The sequence below is a fragment of the Rhipicephalus microplus genome, chromosome 10 (genome assembly GCF_043290135.1).
Source record: "Rhipicephalus microplus isolate Deutch F79 chromosome 10, USDA_Rmic, whole genome shotgun sequence".
In the NCBI taxonomy this organism is placed as follows: domain Eukaryota; kingdom Metazoa; phylum Arthropoda; class Arachnida; order Ixodida; family Ixodidae; genus Rhipicephalus; species Rhipicephalus microplus.
This window is the reverse complement of record NC_134709.1, coordinates 89,913,832-89,926,870: the sequence shown is the minus strand read 5'-3', so window position 1 is coordinate 89,926,870 and position 13,039 is coordinate 89,913,832. Positions and strand designations below refer to the sequence as shown.

The window sequence follows — 13,039 nt, the reverse complement described above, 5'->3', positions numbered from 1 at the left end:
GTACCGAGGCTGTTAGCCCTTGCACTTCCGCGCGCAGCCCAGCATTGCGGCGTTTCTTCTCTCATGCTAAAACGTTTATAGGACACCCCGCAAGGACTTGACATGTTTGTGTTATTACATATGCTCTTTATGCACTTGCGCGGAGTGCTACGAGGTTGCTGCCGTCCAGTGGGTACGTACAGAAACATCGAGGACGTGCAGTGGACACCCGTAGTGCACACTGTGGTGTGCTATTAACTTTGTGAGCGCGTCGCTCGTAATAAGCTTTCGCAAGGTTTATCCCGTGGGAAACTCAAAATGTCCACAGGGTCACCCGTGTGGCGACTTTCAGTGGCTCCAGAGCTGCAATGCTTTGTACGGGAGCGCGTGCTCTATTCAAGTCGATCTATTCTGACACGACTGATCGGGTCCGAGCCGAGTGTATATTAGGCAGGCGACCGCGTTCCGTTACCGCAGCTCCAGAGGGGGTTTGGGTCGCGCGCACGACCCGTTTGGCAGCATGAACGTCAAACGTGGTCGAGTTGAACACTTCGTTAGTTAGTCTACCGGACTCTCCAGTGGATAGCTTAGTTCACGCGGACGTGTCTCTTGGGATAACTCGTCAATCCATTCAGCTGGGCTTAACTATTGCGGCCCTAATGATTGCCTACCACCAGCGAACACACGTTGCAAACTACGCAGAAGGACGCAGAGCAGCCGCTAGTTGTCTCCGAGTCGGTCTAGTCGTTATCCCGTGTCGTTCTGCGCAGTCCTTAATGCGTGTTTGCCACCGTTATAGCTTTATTGTGCGCGTACTGTCCCGCTCGTCGAGACTTCGATACCTGCGCTTCGTTACACGTATTCCGCGATTCGCGTGTTATAGCCTCGCTGCCGCTGGCACCACCATCACTGTGCTGGCTGGCCGCCGGATGCGCCCGTTGAACTCTATCGATATATATCCCGTTTTGTGTGTGCGCTGCCGGCGCGAATGACGGCGGTGGCGGTCGTATTCGGTGGCTTCCGCCGAGAGCGGACGGGAGGGTGTCTGGTTGCTGGAGGGACATATCTTTTTTTTTTCTTCATCTTGTTCCATCGCCCTCCGCTTCTCGTATTCTATAGGCTTTGTTCCCGCTATTGCCGACGTGCCTCGGGGCCTTCTTCCAGCCCGCGGCGGTCTCGAATTGCCTCTGCGTGCCGTGCGGATAAGGGAAGACGTGCGCACGTCTCGTGGACCGTTGCAGTGGCGTAGACGCGCACTACTCGCACGCACGAGCCCCCAACGCTGCGGAGACGTCGATCGCACCGTCGTCATCGTCGGTCTCCACTGAGTCTGCGGCTGTCGTCGGAGACATGTTTCTGCCGCCCCACAAGTTCCCCGTCGTGACTATGGTCAGTACTAAACCGCCTCTCTCTCTCATTCGTCGATTTCCGTTTCCCTTTCTCGTGCCTTCTACGTCATCTCGCGCGCTATTACGTTACGTGCACGCCCTTTCTGATCCGCGTTTTTCGATAGGTGCGAAATGGAGAAAACTTCGTCGAATGCCCGTCCTCTTCTCGCATTACATGGAAATAGCGATGAACGAGCTCACTGGAAAAGACTAGCTTCAGACGGATGCCTTCACCCATTCGCAGTTTTGCCTGTCTATTCGCGAACGACCTGTTCGGCTCAACAAACATTGTTGCTGCGCATCCCCGTCATTACTTTAATTGGCGGGGTCCCAAAGCGGCATACGTACGTAAGCCCCCTTGTATACTACTTGGATGCGACTGGGAGCATACAAAGGAGCGTAAAAGCGTGCGTACGTTATCCCCTGAGGGGTCCCGGCTCTAAAGCTTAGTCAGACCAACGCCTCCTCTAGAAGATGCCTACCGCGTGAGAAGAAAAACGGCTGCCACACCCTTTCCCTCCTTTATTTTAGAATGTTCTCGGTCGCTAGCGTCACCTGTGGCGGACGGTGCAACAACGCAACACTTTGCATAGCCTCCGAAATAGCGGTGTACAGTTGCAGGTCTCGAACTCTCGACTGACGCGCCCCTATGGGCCGCAGATGAAAAACGCTTAGCTTGTACAACGCCTCCTCTAAACAATGCCTGGGGAATGGCTCGCGCTCCCAGCGGAGTTGGCCTGCCTTCAGTTTTGAGCAAGCGCCGCGCGGTGGCGCTCGCGACCGAGACTATTGTCACGGCAGCGGGCGGTACCAGCTAAGCGTTCTTCACCTGCGGCCCATAGGGGCGCGTCAGTCAAGAGTTGTTCGAGACCTGCAACTGTACACCGCTATTTCAGAGGCTATGCAAAGTGTTGCGTTGTTGCGCCGTCCGCCACAGGTGACGATAGCGGCCGAGAACATTCTAAAATAAAGGAGGGAAAGGGTGTGGCAGCCGTTTTTCTTATCATGCGGCAGGCATCTTCCTAGAGGAGGCATTGGTTGAGCATGACAGGCATGCATGCGCCGCATGTGCTGTGTTGCTCTGCCGCGGCTGCATTTCATTGGACGCTGGGAGTTTGACGCATGCGCCGTAGCGGCAAACGCCACGTAGAGCTGCGCACGCTGGTCGAAAATTCCCCACCGACGTTCGCGCTTGGTTTTTGCCAATGCACGAGTAAACCGCGTGATGGCAGCGCATATAAAGAAAGGGCAAGGGGGGAGCGCAACTGTGTAGAAGCATCTAATCGAAATCATGGTTATTTGTCAGTCCGCGTTCAACCGTTGAGGGCACGGTTGTATTTATTTATTGTATTCCGTTCGTAAGTTTACCAGTTTGCCACAGCCCTCTACCGAAAGAAAATTGAATTACACGTTCGCGATTCAGCGCTGCCGAAAATATGCTCATGCAGCGAAATAGCATTCACTCAGTTGCTGTAATACCGGCCCTGGCAGTCGTATTTCGACGGAGGCGAAATGGTAGAGACCCTGCGCGATGTCACTGCACCCTAGCGCACAAGTAAAATTTCTGGACCGCCACTTCTATCCACTATGGTGTCTCATTATGGTGTGGTGGTTTTGGAACGTACAGCTGTTATTACTCAGTTGGTGTGATAAGTATTTTTTCTCTCGATTGAGTCCCGCGCCACCATGTGGCGCCACCAGCACCTCTGGTTTAAGCCTCTGCCATCTGGCTGCTCTGCAATCCGGGCACGCCCTCTAATTTGAGGACAAATGCGAAGTGCCCTGCCGCGGTGGTCTAGTGGCTGTAGGCGGCTGCATTTTCGATGGAGGCTAAAATGCTGCAGGCCCATGTGCTCAGATTTGGGTGCACGTTAGAGAACATCAGGTGGTCGAAATTTCCGGAGCCCTCCACTGTGGCGTCTCTCATAGTCTTGTGGTGGTTTTGGGACGTTAAACCCCACATATCAGTAAGACAGAAGCGCTTGATGCATCCGTGTCCTTTGGTTGACGCACGTTATTGAATAGCGCAAAATGGAAGCTCGTCTTTGCATTTCGCTGGGCTAGTTGGTACCGACTTGACGAATCCATAATCCTAGCGAACACATGCCACCGACTACACAATGGCACAGGACAACCGCAGCCGAAGTTCCACGGTTGTGCGGTGTCGTTCTTTTTTTAGCCTGTAGTGTGTCTTCGCTCGTACTACGGATTCATTAAGTACGATCGAGACGAATCCGACGGCTCGCTTTTACCTTGGGTTACCTGACATTCCGCGAATGGCTATTGCGCGCCCAGACGAGGCCACTCCCATTTCCGTTCCTGCAGTCTTTTTCTCTCAGTGGGAATTGTGAGGCCCTGGCGACAGCCGCTCTAGTGAATTGTTACCGGATCGTGCTGTAAGGACGCATTCCTGCCGCTGCACGCACTGCCGTCGGCCGGTAATAGTAAACGTTCCTCACCGGCACGTGCTATTCGTCTCCAATTGTACGCGCCCGACGTGCGAGTCGAGACGATCACCCGGCGGCGCATTTCCCGTCGTCGCGACGTGTGCGGCGCCTTTGTATTGGCAGATCCAGCTGCGCTGCATCTTTTAATACGATTTCATCATTTGGTTATTCGGTCGTCGCCTGTCTGGGGGCTGGAAACATACACCGTTGGCGCGCAAAAAGCCGCGTTCACTCCCCGGCTTTTGTCTTGACATATTGAACTTCCCGAAAAGGGTTGAGACACCCGACCCATGAGCAAGGTCAGTAGACGAGAATCAAGTTTTGGGATTCGCTGTTTAGACTTTGTTGCGTTCGTTGGGTTTGTGTAAGCCGCGTAGATGTTTTAAATGTGGTTTGACCACCCCGCGAGAGTGAATCCGCCTTGGAAGCGCGAAGCTCGTAAAGTTCGAAGCAAAATGTCCGCTGTCGGTAAGCGAAACCCTTCTCTCCGCGCCATTCGCCTAGCTGCGCATGCGCCGAGAAACAGTCGCTGGCGAGCCATGCCCACCGACGCCGCCAGTGTGACTTAAATACTACCGCCGCGCTTGAGTTGGGCCGATTACGATCGACGAAAAGTGCGCGAGTCCACCGGGCGTGCCACAGCCAGGTTTGCACGTTACTTTCTGTCGCTGAAGCTTGCGCAGTCTTGCAAGGTCGGTGGCAATACTGCGGCTCGACTCCACTCTGTCCACACCTATGAAAGACCTAGCATCAGCCACGAAGTCCGCGTTAAGTGGCCAATGTTTACACATAATGTTTACATGGCTAGTGTGAACTTCTTTTAAAATGCGAATGTATTTATTAGTCGAGCTATGTCAGGCATCCGGCGTTGTCCGCGCGCCGGCGGGTGTTCTCACTCAATGTCCCATAGCAACAGCTGCGGGCGTACGCGCTTATCCTCGCTCCTAGCAACCGGAGCATGTGGTGCAAGAGAGTGTAGGAGAGGCTAGGTGCAGCGCTTCGCCGCTCCTTCTCTCCCTGTTCTCTCTCTCTCTCCTCCCAGTGCCCCCACTCTCCCGTACTCGCTCATCACTCTCGACAGTTCTCTGGCTGGGCGCGTTCACCGAGCGTGCGTTAAATTTAATACAATGCGTGCGTGTTCAAATCGATGTAGTTCGGCAAACGCCGGCGCTAAGGGTAGCTGCGCCATTTGTTTTCTGTCTGTACAGAGGCATTTATTCCTGTCGTACGTTTACCGTGGTTTATTATCGTTAAGGGAACGGGTGGGGGGTGCGCATTCAATAACGTGCGCACTCAGTAGAAGTGCGGTGAGCCGTGTTACGGCGCAAGTGGGAGATACTAAGAGCGACGACGTTCGTCAAGATCTGAAACGGAAAACTATGATGTGACTTGACTCGTTGCTACGGAGCGAGGAGTGGCCTTTTTTGCGACTCGGTTGAAAGGCAATAATCGCTGCCTGCGTAGGCGCCGGTGCTGTGCACATCCGCTGTCGTCGCGGCTGTCTTAGTGGCGTATTAGCTGAAATTTGAACGAGAATAAATGAAGCGCGGTTTGGTTCGAGAGAGAAGGTATACTTGTCGTCAGTCGCCCTCAGTCGGTTTACCGTAGGATAACCTTCAATTGTTCCTCCTGTGGCATTGACGTCGGCAGACAGGTGGCTCGAGTAGTCGGTTGGCGGTTTGACAGTTTCTGCGTGCGGTCAGAGGAGGTGCGTCGTAATAATAGACACCTGTCACTTTTCCATCCCCCATCACTTTCATTGGCCTTCCTGTTGGGAGGGCTGCAGACCTGCTCTCCCCTTTAATCTGCGGTGAAGGGACAGTATAAAGCCAGTAATTGTTTTCCGGGTCTTAACAGTACCTCCAGTATTTAGCCTAAATTAAACTGGTGGCCCTTGGCCTCCGATACGGTCGCCCACGCGCCGTTACGCCACCTCGGCAGCCTGCATACGCCTCCCCCCCCCCCCCCCCACCTTTGCGTGGTGTGAGTTTTAGACACCGATTATCATTTGGTCCCAGTGATCTTTTTTGGCCACTAAAGATCATCTCGACGCTGGAGCTCATGCGTGTACCAGGTACCTTTGGGAAAGGCCCATCGTTAAGTTGACGTGCATTACTGAAGTTCCATATCCAGAAAACTCGTACCCCTTGCATCATTCATGCTAAGGAAGGGTTCAGTTTCAAAGAAACCCATGTTTTAGTGCTCATATCGCATACCCTTGGCGCAATTGGAACCTCCCGCCTCCGAGAACGTCCTTCTGACGTAGCCAGACTTGTCCTTTACTGACTAAACCTCAGCCCGACAGCCGGCGCTGCTATGAACTAGGAAAGCGACAGCTCGGTGTAAGCGGAATGAACGCTAGTTGCATCTCATGTCTGGTAATGAACTGAGATACCCGTGTCATTCTACCGATGCCCCGCTACGTCATGTGCTCGTTATCCAGAATGCCCCGTTGGCGGCGCAAATCGTGTCCAACTTTTACCGTGATACCTCGATGGCTAAGGCGCTGCAGTCTATAAGGTTGATATTTTCGACGTTCTAAAACATTGGCCTATCTTCTCATTATTTGCCTTTAGTGACCCTATTTAGTGCGCCTTGGCAGCTTCGCGCTGGTGAAGGCGTGTATTCAATAATTCTTCTATTACGTAAGAGCGCGAGCTTACACAGATTATCATCAGCATTCGCCATGAACCCTGTGTCTGTACAGTAGTCTTTTTTTTTGCTGTAACTATATTCTTTACCCCCCTCGAGTGGTGTGGTTTATTCTACAACGCTGTGTGTGATTGGACAGGACTGAAGGCGCCGTTACGAGTCGAGCCTGCAACACGGCCTGCGTGCGCGTCGGGCTTTGCGGCGCGCAGCTGCGCTGTCTCTCTGGCGGCACATGCGGCGGCGCTCCAATTAGAAGAGGAGCAAGGTTCCCGCTCTCTCCGGGTCTTTTTCTGTATGTCGTCGCTCGCCATTGTCGTTGAGAGACTGCTTCTTTCTGCGCGTGTCATTCCTGGCCTTCAACTCTCCGCCCTTATTGAGAACGCGCTGTTGTCACGCTCTGGCTGGCTGGCTGCCCTGCGCGTTGCGTCTCATGCACGCGCCTCCTCTAATCACCGCTTCGTGCTCGGCGTCGATTGTGCAAAGTGGTCGAGCTGTGGGAGGCCGACATTTTGGCAACCCGTCCATCAAAAGTTCGGCTGGCTCTGACAGGTTGGCACTGGGGTGTGGGGAAGCCCACAGCGGGCTGGAGAAAAAAAGTAAAAAAAAAAGGCCGGGCGTCTGCGCGCTTCGCTACAAGTCTCACTGAAAGACGATAGCCTTCTGTCGGCCGTCTTTCGTGCATAGATAGCGTCGCATTTTCAGCGCAGTCTAGGAAACACTTAGGTGTTCGAAATTATTTATCTGCGTATCTTCTAGTAAAGTGACGCACCATATAATACTTACGTATTGACTTTGCGCCTTAAATATGCGTGATACTTGCATTCTGATCGATAGTGTTCGCAACTATGAACGCAACGACCTGTTCAAGATGGCTGGGCGTTCAGCAAGTGCTTAAACTTTGGCCGGGTGGCTGAATCGTGTGACAGATAGGAAGACAAACCAAATTTCTGCGTTCGATTTTATTCGCAAATATTATGTGATTCTGTTCAAACTTTGTGCTTTTTTCTATTTTCTGTTTCCTTCAGTGATTCGGGATCTGTGACAGTACTGCAGGGCTGCAAGTTGCATCGCGCCCCCTGTTCTCTTGTTTGTACGTGCCGGTGAAATAATTTTGTTACCCCGGACAGTTGTACTCATCTGAACTGTTGTTACTAGTATGCAATAAACAAAACGCCGGCAGTCTTTTGTGTTCGCCTAGGACTACTAGAAGGCGAAAGCAATCTATTTCGTTCCGGCCGATCTGTTGATGCTAGTCTGCCCCCCTTCGAAAGCTTTCTACACATGTGATTTTTTGCACTGCCTCCGTAATGGGCGGCGGGCCCGTCCGCCTCTGACAGAGTGGCAGTCATGTCACGACAGGAGTGATTTGATAACGTCGCAATGACGTCATTACTAGGTCACGACATCACCTCATGAATCGCGGGACTGAGCGTATGTGTCCGTGCAACTAGTCGATCCCTCGGCTCTGTTTTACCAACTGTTCCCGTGTTTGACCTCAACGCCAGGCCGGTGTTGGTTCGTTTTCGCGCTCCTTTCAAAAGGTGGCACTTCTTTTGCACCGGTCCCAGGGTCGCGCTCTGTTCCCATTCAAACGCACGGCCCTCCGTCGGCGGCATTCGAGCGAGCGGCGATATTGTCCCGCTCTCTCGGTTTGTGCGTACGCCGCGCGACGCAGCGAGCGCCGTGTGTTGCAGTTCAAGGACTGCTTTGTTTAGCTGTTCTGCCTCAGCGGCGCCCTGGGATGCCCACCGTTTGTTTGGTTGGTACAGCCTGGTGGCTGGCTGGTCGGTTACACTTGTTCGTCACCGACGCTGCACTGCTATTGGTTCCCAAGGTATGGAGCACGTCCGCGCCGCTTTCCCGAACTGGCTTCAGTTTCTGGTACGTAGAGCGCGTCGTAGCTCATTATGTTTCGCTCCGAGCTGACATTACTGGCGTGCCGTTAGTGTTTATTCTATCGCGTTTTGATGACGGATGTTGTGAATGTCTCTTAGGGTCTCTTAATGTTAGTGTACGACGTCGATAATTTATCGATCACTACAATTGACTTGTACGAACAAGATGTTTTCGCCTTCTAGTCGCTTTAGGCGAATGCATAATCGATGGACACGTATTTACAGAAAGCAAATAAGCTGCGTGATACAAGACACGTTGCTACGCAGGCGTCGTATAAAGTGGTCTGTTTTGATATGCATACCTTGTCCATCGCAGTTTCATTGCTTTCTCTGCAACTTTATGACACTGTAACCTCTGGAAACAAGGCTCGCCCGTAGGAAAGTTAGTACGTTATATATTATTCAATGCGTTGAAAGGTTTGATAGTTTTTTTATGTTGTACCTTCATTTAACGTTGTGAAAAAGGATGATGCGATGTCAGCACACGCCTAGCCCTGCCCGAGCCTGAACGTTTAAGGAGGCAAGGCTCGACAAAAGAAAGAGCAGGCCGGCGCAGGCCTACTATACGCTCCGGACTTCTTGTCTCGCAACCACGTGACATACCGGGTCCGCGCAGAGTCCATCCTTAATAGTGAGATACGGGATATAGCCCTGGCTTCGCGCACTGCTGCCCACGCCAATCGAATTAGGAGGGCCCCCGGGTTGAAAAGCTACCTAATACCTGCCGTGCGGACGTGACTGGCGTGTTTGAAGTGGCGGCGCCAAGAGCTGCCACGCCTCCCCCGCTCCCTCGCTGTTCGGAGGGCTTTCTCACGCCGCGCTCTGTGTGCGTGCTAGCCAGTCTTGCGTTTTGTGTCCGCCAGGTAGCGGCACCTTCCTCACTTCCCAATCGGCTCCCTCGTTGGCTTTCCCGTGCACGTCACACCGGGAGACCAGGAGTAGCGGCGCAGTGCGCGTTTTTACAGAGATGAGGCAACCGTGTATCTGCCGTGGATATCCTCCTGCAGGGCGGTGCTTTGTTCCAGCTGGCCGCTTTTGTTTTGTTTTTCCGGTACTTCCCTGCGGTCTGTGTGGGAATTGGCCCTCGCGCACCTACGTACCAGCGCGTGCGTTGCGTGCTTAATTGATTTGCGACGATAATGTCTTTGGTGCGTCTCTTTTTGTATGTGCGCTCATTCTTTCGGAAAGCCAAGCGACCCATGGTACATTGTGTGTGTGCGTGTGTTCCATCATATATATAGCTCCCTAAATGCGCTGGTGGTGGCCCAGGAGAATGCGGCAACGTCGTCTGTGCTGGTTGCGATGACTTTGTCCCCAGCTTTTGCAATTTTGTCTTCCTCGTACGTTTTTTGTATTTCAGGCGTTTTTTTTTTCTTCTTCTAGTACCTTTGCCGTTCATTTTTCTGACAGCACAAGCGCAGAGCCAGGCGACTGCGTGATACGATGCAGCAGGCGTCTTGTCCCTTTCCTTCCTGTCGTCCTTTAGTGCGCGTCTGGAGCGCAGGGCTCAGTTTCCTTTACCCCATTTCCTTCGGGGCTGGGGCTGGTTGCGCCACCACTACGTGAGTGCGTGACCCCCCCCCCCCCCTCCCTTTCAGCTGTGGGTTGTGATGCTCGACTTTCACTTAGCGCAAGTTTGCGGCCACATGGTTAGTGTCGGCGGTACAACTTCCTACCATTACCTATGGAGGGAACTCTGGCGTTGCGACCGTTCGGCCGCCATTAGTATGATGTGTAGTGCATGGACTTGCCTAGTCTATGTGTTTGCGGCTTTGAATGCGCTTGTCACAGAGAAATTTTGTGAAGTATTGAGGGGCTAGTGTAATCGTTTATTGTCGGTTCGAAGTTTTTGTGGATGCTCGAATCGATCGCTGTAACCGTTGCTAACCCAAAAAACGTTACGGTGGTGAAGTGTAACTGCTTTGCATTAGCTGAACTTAGTCTTGCGACAAACGGGCTCCAGGCCACACAGAGCCGAAAGAACGAAGTATAGACACATCTGTGCGCTGTCCGTATAGACCCTTCCAGCCACTATATGCCATACGTCTACTACGCGCCTTGAGTTGCAGCTGCGATAGACAGTAGTGCCAGAGTTCCCCCTGTTGTCAATTTATACGGTACTACGGTGTGAGCAGCGTGCCGTGACGCTTGCACAGAACGCGCCTCGCCTTTACAGGCAATGCTCGCAACCACGAAGGTGTTGGCATTCCGTTGAATGGAAGGCCGACAAAGTCGGCATAACTAGTTTTGTCGAGCGGGGCGCGTGGACAGGGCGACGAAGATCCCACGGAAATTGGAACCGATTTGAAGGGACTTGCCCCGTCGGGAAGAGTGGTCATGGCGCAGTGTTATGCTCCTACTGAGTGACTTTTCCTGACAGCACAATTAAGCGCGCACAAAAGAGAGGAACGGATGGTCACGCGAGTGACTGCGTTGTTATCAGTGTGCTATGAAAGTGTCCTGCTGTGCGAAATTAACTGGCCTGAGAATCGGTGTGCTTTTGTTTCTTCCAAACAGTATAGCGTCTTTCGGCCCGCGCAGCAGCCCATGTTTTAATAGGTATATCAACTTTTTTCTCTTATAATGAACAATTATTCTTGCATTCTTAATGGTCAGCGATGTGTCCAGTACGTATGCTACCGTGGCCAACGTTCACTGTGCCAACCGATCTAGTTTTTTAACATCCATACACATTCGTTGGACAAGTAAAACATTAGTTCTGAATGGTCACTTCAAAAATAACGATCATGAAATGAATAAAGCTTACTCTCATTAGCGTCCCATCAGCGTCCGTTTACGCCATCTGGCGTCGCATTTCGCCAGCGCCGTTCAAGCTCGTGGCACATAATATTCGGCCTGTTGCCGGCATGCATTGTTTACGCGAGTGGACGCTCGCTGCCGGTTTCTCTTCTTCCGCGCACATTCCGAAAAAACCTCCATTGTCGACGAGGCGGGCCTCTTCCTGGCCGGAAGTCGACCGCGACCTTGTCCCTACATCCGGGTCGGAGGAGGTTGGCGGCGATCTGTGTGTGTCATCTGTCGTCGTTGGGCGCCGGTTCCGGGTTGCCGTAGGGTGCGCGGCTGTGGAAGGCTCGCTTTCGCGCTGTTCGTCGTTGTCCAGTGAGTGCATCACCGACTGGCCGTTTGGTGGCCAGCGTCCGGCCTGCTTCCTTCCGGCACTGGCTGTGTTCCCTTTCGCGCTGGAAAAACGAAAATACAGAAAATAGTCGAGGCCCTGTGACTGGCTGTGGCACTCGCCGTTATTCGAGTGTGTCTACTACTACCACACCAAGAGTAATGCAGCGATCATACCCCCATTCCCCCTCTGGGCTTCCTCGTGCTCTCTGCCGGAGGTGCGGCCGTGTTTTCGGATCAAAAGCGCTTGTTGTCCCTCTGCCCATTGTGGTGCTGCTGTCGCCGTTCCTCGGTTCCGTTCTTTCGTATCTGCGCACTCGATGGGAGAACAACATGGCATCCGTGGCGGCTGCGCATGCGCAGTGCAGTTGCTCTCGCAGCTGACCCCATGACCTACTACACTCCTGACCTGTTCAGATAGCGGGGTTCCTATGGGAGCGCGTGTCCCCGCTCTCGTTCAATCGCTCGCCGTAGGTGGCGCTACCTATAACCTGTTCGTCTGCTACTTTACGGCTGTTTGGACGGCGCTAGAGTAAGAACGGCTGCATTCCGTGATGAACAGCCGGCATATATGTGACTATTTTTTCACTTAGATGACTGGTCAAGTAAGCTGTTCAGTGTGACGAAAAATTTATTGCACACTGGTGGACAAATGCGAGAATCCGTAGACTTACATAGTGTAGGACAGCATATGTGATGTTGCGTCCATTTAATTGCAAAGAATTTGTGAATGACTTTTGAAATATTTGTTTCAAAATTATTTTTCATTAGTGCATAATAATTACGCAATATGAGTGCTCTGTTGGCCGAAATATGACCACGAACACTCAAGCTGACGTCAGCGAACAGGTGCTGCCTAGCGCCACGCCGCTCGTAGGTGACGGCCCTAGCGGCAGAAGGTATGAACTAGAACGTGGGCGCTGGAAGAGGTGCTCTCTGGGCAGGTCAGGAGTGTAGTAGGTCATGGCTGACCCGGTTGCCGGGCGTTCGCGCTTGCCGTGTGCGGTACACGACAGGTGCGCGGTCGGCAGTGGCACTGCGTCCATCATTCCTTTGCCTTTTTTTGTTTTCATACCGTCATGTTCCGTTCGCAACGCATCTCTGCCGCGCGACGTGTATCTCTTCTACCCCGCTTGGAAAGGAGAGGCTCTTCTCACCTGCTCGTCTCGAGCGTTCTGTCTCCCAACATCGCATCTCCTAGTTTAAAACGTTCGGTGTCCGTTTTCCAAAGCCCATAGGTCGTCGTCGTTTTCCTCGTCTTTGCGGCGTGTGTGTTGGCGTGGCGGTTATCGCTGGGGTGCTTCTGTTTTTGTAGGGCACGCGGAGTTTCGCGAAACAAAGAAAAAGGTTGTCGAATCGTCGCGTGTGTTGTGTAGCGGACGGTAGTTATTGTCTTCTACGGACGGCACGCCGAGCCAAGCTTCGATTTGTGTTGTTGTTCGTGATACGGGATGGAGAGTGAAGGATTGGAGGCGTTCGTCGCGCCGGTTTGTGGAACACACTTTGGCTCTCTCTCTCTCTCTCTTCGATGCTATGTTTTTTT

At 52.8% G+C, this 13,039-nt stretch overlaps 1 protein-coding gene across 6 annotated transcripts in view; it reads left to right on the top strand.

Moving 5' to 3' along the window:
• heph (polypyrimidine tract-binding protein 1 heph) overlaps positions 1-13,039 on the top strand; it is a 161,098-nt gene that overhangs the window by 38,329 nt on the left and 109,730 nt on the right. For 2 of the 6 annotated variants that reach the window (XM_075875854.1, XM_075875853.1), the window contains exon 1: positions 1,315-1,368. The exons of the other annotated variants lie outside the window; for them this stretch is intronic. In XM_075875854.1, coding sequence (XP_075731969.1) covers positions 1,330-1,368 — 39 coding nt within the window. In that variant the 5' untranslated portion in view covers positions 1,315-1,329. Of the gene's footprint in view, positions 1-1,314; positions 1,369-13,039 lie in introns of those variants that run through there. 6 annotated transcript variants of the gene reach the window in all.